This window comes from Puntigrus tetrazona, chromosome 3, assembly GCF_018831695.1.
Source record: "Puntigrus tetrazona isolate hp1 chromosome 3, ASM1883169v1, whole genome shotgun sequence".
Classification (NCBI taxonomy): Eukaryota; Metazoa; Chordata; class Actinopteri; order Cypriniformes; family Cyprinidae; genus Puntigrus; species Puntigrus tetrazona.
Window position 1 is genome coordinate 1447334 of NC_056701.1, and position 5791 is coordinate 1453124.

The following is a 5791-nucleotide window of genomic DNA, read 5'->3' on the forward strand; positions in this document are numbered from 1 at the left end:
TTTTTTGTGTGCGCGTGTGTGTGCTTGTGCCTGCGTTTGTGCGCGCGAGCGTGCGTGTGCGTGTGTTTGTGCGCGTGTGTGTGTTTTTTTAACGCAGGAAATGGAGCAAAGGAACCACTTCCCTCTTCCCAAGGTGAGTATGTATCCGGGATGACCCAGATACATACAATAGGTGAGGAACGTAGGAACGTAGATTGACCAGTAAATCGAGAGCTATGCCTTACAGCTCAGCTCCTTCCTCACCACGACGGACCAGTACATCGACCGCATTACTGCACCGATCCGTCTGTCGATCTCTCGTTCCATCTATCCCTCACTCATGAACAAGACCCCAAGATACTCAAACTCCTCCACCTGAGGCAGGAGATCTCTACCAACCTGAACCCTAGTCTGACTGGGAACCATGGCCTCAGACGTAGAGGTGCTGATTCTCATCCCAGCCACTTCACGCTGCACGCTGTAGGTCCTGGCTCGATGCAGCCAACAGGAGAGCATCATCTGCAAAAAGCTCACCCGCAAAAGGTCACCAAACTGAACCCCTTCCAGATAATGAACAGGACCCGCTACAAATGGCAGCCCTGCCGGAGTCCAACATGCATCAGGAACAAGTCTGACTTAATGCTGGAATTTCCTGCTCCGATCATACAGGGACCAGACAGCCCTTAGCAAAGGGCCCCGGACCCCATACTCCCAGAGCACCCCTCAGAGGACACCACGAGGGACCCGATCGAATGTCTTCTCCAAATCCACAAAGCACATATGAACTGGTTAAGCAAACTCCCTCCAGTACCCTAAGGAGGGTATAGAGCTGATCCAGTGTTCCCGGACCAGGACGAAAGTCGCATTGTTCCTCTTGGATCCGAGGTTCGACTATCAGACGAATACTTCTCTCCAAACTTGAAACAAGTTCTAATGATTATTTTAGTGACGAAAGATCAGAGGTCAGATGCAGTAGATCTCTCCAAAGACGTATATCTGATACACTAGGCACCAGTGTGACAGCAAATGATGGTTTCCTTCTAGCGCTCTCTCTGCATCTAGACATACACACACAGAAACACTTATCTTACTTCATGGTTGCCTGGATCAATCCTAAACCTTATCAGGTATGGTTTGTAACAAACTGACAATGAGAGCAGCTTCTCAAAGTAAAAGGCAGACTAAAATTATTTTCATCTTTGAAAACAGATTGCATTGTTTGCCAAGTCGTCCAATAACGCAACAGAAGACAGTGACACAAACATTGGTCACAGCTGTCTTTTATAGAGTTTGACGCCAATTATGCATCTTGCCTGTTTATTTTATTATTTTTTTTATAAAAGGAAACGCAGGACATATGTGGATTGCCTAATGCATACTGTAACATTTGAGAGCCCAGAAACTTACCTCAGGGGACAGCTGTAAATATGTACATAAATATTCTCTCATTTCTGGTTCAAAGGTAGCTTTCAGTGTTTTTTCAAGTTTGAAGGTGCTTTAAGTAACATTCAGTTGCATTCTTGGCATTGGGACAATCCCTGTGGCAAACCTCAAAGTTTTTTTCCGCATACAATGCATTGCATTCAGATCAGAATGGTCAAAAGCTTTTACTAGAAATTTCTTCTCCTGTGCAAAATGTCCATTAATATTACAGACACCCTGTGGAAAGTTACTTACGCCTTTGTTAAACTAATTGGTCCAAATAGGGCTTTACTTACTGTAATATCATGTAGACATAAATCAGTTTCCATGTTTTCACTAAACTGTATTGTAAGTTAATAAATGTAAATGTGAAAATGTGCACTGTGTTAATACAAACATGTCACTGGCAGACGATCCAGTTACACTTAAAACTGCACAGTAAAAAAAAAGAAAAGAGCACAGGGTTCTAAACACAACTTGTGACTGACTTCCATCGACAACATTTCGAAAAAGTAATTTTCATGATTTCATGACTTGTATTTTAGACTGTGATTGCATTGTGTTTTATGGTTTAAGTCCATAGCCATATAATAGATTTTAGAGTGAACTACATGAGTAAATACGTCTTGGCTCTGGAACCGGCTTGGAGGTTGCAATGATTTATATTTATTAAAATTTTCATAAGAAATGATGCACATCCCAGACAAAGCAATGCAGCGTTGCAACAATTTGGCAAAATTAACATGCAATCTCACCTGTACAATCTCTATAATGTCTAACCCCTGTTATGTGTTTGTGTATTGGTTATTTGTGTAAGGTTATTTGTGTGAAGTGAAAAAACACCTTCTTCTTCTGCTCCTTCATACAGTTGTTTCAGGATTAACTTGTCTGACAAGTCCTACAAGTCTGTTCTCTTCTAGTAAAATCAGGTTTCTGTGAATTATACTGTGTGCAACTTAACGCAGTAAACAGTCACTCAACAAAACCTTAGCAATAGTTTAATGATTCTAGTTATATTGTTTTGTGCGGCAGCTTCTGTTTATTGTTAATAAGTTGTCCTGATCTCAGCATACTGTACTCTCAATACATGCGGTCTTTCTTAAGACTTTCTTAGGAGATCTTTTTCTTCTTATTTCAGTTTTATCTTCTTTATCTCAGATCTTTTTGCTGATTAAAAAAAAAAAACATTACAAGACACAAATAAGAATTCAGCTCGAGCACAAAGTCAAAACTTTCACTTTCACTTCTGGGTTTTGTAGCGCTGTTTCTCTCCGGAAGGAGGCGCTATGACTCCGATATGGCGTACAAAAGCTTGTTTTGGTTATTGTCATAACGGATTAACTTATTAACGGTTTTAAACAGTGCTGTAAACTGTCAGAGCATACCTAAACCTAGGCTTGAATGCACCTGACAGTTAAAGTTGGCTACGCCTATATCACTCGTTTGTTGAATACTTGGAACGCTGCCTGAGCGGTGCGCGCGTTTAGCGCATGCGCACAGCTGCCCTCTTTAGTAGTTCGCTCATCCACAACCTGAAAGGCAGTTCACCTTTTAAGACTTCAGATGTAAAGAGAAGACGCAGCGTGTTTGTGTTTAAGTTATTTTTTAACACGTTTTCAGACGTGTTCTGGTAACGCGTTTTCTTTAGAAGTGTTTTTATATTTGGCACGAGTTTTTGGATCTGTTTGTTTGCCTGGTCGCTTCAGACGGATTCGTGATCTCCATCCTCAGTCGGTTTGATCTAATCAAATGACAGACAGCAGATTGACGGACCGCGACGGAAAACAGACGCGGATCCCTAACCGTCTGATCTCCGATGGAGTTGTTTGTGCGTTTCTAAACGGAACTGGAAAAACAACCAGAGACCGATGAACAGTGACATGATTGATTCGTTCGTGTCCCGTTATATTCGAGCTCTTCTTTGAGAGGAGTTACTGAAGCAAATGCGTTTATTTTTGTCCGGTCATGTGTTCACTAAAAGCTCTTCAGGACTGGTGTCGAGATGTTTGTGAAGGTTACTCCCATGTTCAGATCAGAGACATGAGCTCTTCATTCACAGATGGACTGGCTTTCTGTGCGATCATCCACAAACACAGACCCGATCTACTGTAAGAATCAACACTAATCGTGAATGCATTGCTATACGTGATAATCTTAAACAATGTATGGAGGAACCTAGTTAGAAACAATTACATGCATTTTTAACATCTCTGCACCAGAGTACGATAGCCTAAATGTTAACCATTGTAGCCCGTTATATTTCAGTATGAGATGTTTCACCTTTTTAGCAACACTATAGCTGGTCACAGTGGCTTAATATAATATAATATAATATAAACAAAACAACTTGATTTTATTGATTGAATGTGAGTGTAACTTGATGTAATGGTTGATTGGATTCCTCTATAGCCCAGTTGGAAAACTCTTACATATTAGTAGTGTTTTCTGGTCGGTATAGAAATATGTCTTCCGCCCCAGTTTCTTTTCATATCCAGATGTGTTCTTCTTGTGTACGGTTTGTTTTTCTCTGCAGAGATTTTCACTCCCTGTCCAAACAGAACGTCTATGAGAACATGCGTCTGGTGAGTTGGGACTTTTGTTCCTTTTGTTAAAGAGGTTGAACATTTTAGAAAAAAATAAGAAACTCGAAGAGCTTAATTGACCTTTAGAAACTCTAATACAGTGAGCTATCTCAGATATCAGGATCTTGCTGTGTTGAGTGATCTCATGTCCTTTATTCCTCTTCATCAGGCGTTTGACGTTGCGGAGCGTGAGCTGGGAATTCCTGCTCTTTTAGATCCAGATGAACTGGTGTCTGTGAAGGAGCCGGATCTTCTGTCCATCATCACTTACATCTCTCAGCTCTACAGTCTCTTTAGAGGAAACTCCCACGGTACCGATCAGCTGCGAAAGATCTCAAGCTCTTCATGATTCATCAGAGCTGAAATGTGTCATTTTTATTGATTGATACTTTCTGTATGTTCATCAGTGAGTCAGAAGATTCCTGTGAACAATGAATCCAGCAACTCCAAAACACGAGAACAGACACACACTAAGGTATCTATCTGTCTGTCTGTCTGTCTGTCTGTCTGTCTGATAACTCATGTTTCTGCTCTCATTCTATCAGTTCTCATCAGATGTGGTCAGATCGTCAAATAAGCGAGTCTGTAACGTCTGTCACACATGTGTTCATCTCATTCAGAGGGTTTTAGTAAAGGGGCGACTTTATCACCGCTCATGCTTCAGGTAAAACACACACACACACACACACACACANTCTCTCTAAATACACAGTCTGTCTCTCATGTTTGATTCACTATATTGTGACTTCCATTGATTTTTATATCAGAAGAATAATACCTAAATATGAAAAGAAATGTGCAAAACATAAGATTTTAATATAAACACTAGACTTAATAAAAAATAATTTATAAAGCTTTTTAAAAGTTCACTAAGCAATTCTATTCAAACAATGTTAATATTTAAAAGCACCGTAACAAACACGTTCATACCCTAACAGGACCTTGTCCCTAGTATGCCCCACACATACACAACCTTAGCAAATAAGTGAGGACATCTGATCCTCACAAGCATAGATAAACCTGTTCATACTCACTCTGTCTCAGACTCTCGGTCCTGATGGTGTTTCAGGTGCAGTCGCTGTCGTCGCTCTCTGCTGCCGATCTCTTTCACAGTGGACAGTGAGGTGGGTTTACTGCAGTGCAGTTATCCCTGCAGACCAGCTCCTAAACACAACCAGTCCACAAATCAACACTCACAGAGCAACACCAGTGAGACGGACGGAGACAGGAGTGAGACAAACAGAGACAGGAGTGAGACGTACGGAGACAGAAGCGAGACTGACGGAGACATGAGCGAGACAGACACAAACAGGAGAGAGATGCACGGAGACAGGAGTGAGATGGACAGAGACAAGAGCGAGACAGTTGGAGACAGGAGTGAGACGTACCAAGACGGGAGTGAGATGGACAGAAACAATAGTGAGACTTGCGGGGGAAAGAGTGAGATGTACGGAGACATGAGTGAGGCATACAGAGACAGGAGTGAGATGGGCAGAAACAAGAGTGAGACTTGCGGAGACAAGAGTGAGACTTACGGAGACAAACTTAATGAAGGACATCTTTCCTTCTCATCAGAGACTGACATACAAGAACCTCCCAAACCTGCTCCCAGAAAGAGGGCAGGGCCTCAGGAACCTCCTCGCCCCTCCCCCAGATCACCGGATCATCGTCCTGACAACGGTTAGAATCTTAATCTCTTTGTTACTGTAAGAGCCATTTTAGGGTTTTCTTTGGATTGTGTGCATGTGTGTCCAGTAGGGGTCACTCTTGGTGGGTTGTGCACAGAATATAAGGTGGGAACCTTCCCT

The 5791-nt window shown here is 42.0% G+C and overlaps 1 protein-coding gene across 2 annotated transcripts; it reads left to right on the top strand.

The window, feature by feature from the left end:
- The first annotated feature begins 2904 nt into the window (after positions 1-2904).
- Positions 2905-5751, top strand: LOC122330185 (MICAL-like protein 1). Of its 2 annotated transcripts, XM_043227058.1 has the most exons (7): positions 2905-3509; positions 3935-3983; positions 4153-4294; positions 4391-4458; positions 4529-4647; positions 5053-5107; positions 5559-5751. In XM_043227058.1, exons 1-7 carry the CDS (start codon positions 3367-3369, stop codon positions 5691-5693), a joined length of 711 nt encoding a protein of 236 aa, XP_043082993.1. In that variant the 5' UTR covers positions 2905-3366; the 3' UTR covers positions 5694-5751. The 2 variants fall into 2 exon arrangements, with proteins under 2 accessions (XP_043082993.1, XP_043082987.1); XM_043227052.1 differs by having other exon boundaries at positions 2906-3509; positions 5053-5749.
- The last annotated feature ends 40 nt before the right edge of the window (positions 5752-5791 follow it).

Excerpts from the sequence above, each read along its gene's own strand:
- LOC122330185 (XM_043227052.1), top strand. The coding sequence starts at position 3,367 with ATGTGTTCACTAAAAGCTCTTCAGGACTGGTGTCGAGATGTTTGTGAA. Across the intron at positions 3,984-4,152 it reads TCTATGAGAACATGCGTCTG|GCGTTTGACGTTGCGGAGCG; the intron begins GTGAGTTGGGAC and ends CCTCTTCATCAG. Across the intron at positions 4,459-4,528 it reads GAGAACAGACACACACTAAG|TTCTCATCAGATGTGGTCAG; the intron begins GTATCTATCTGT and ends TCATTCTATCAG.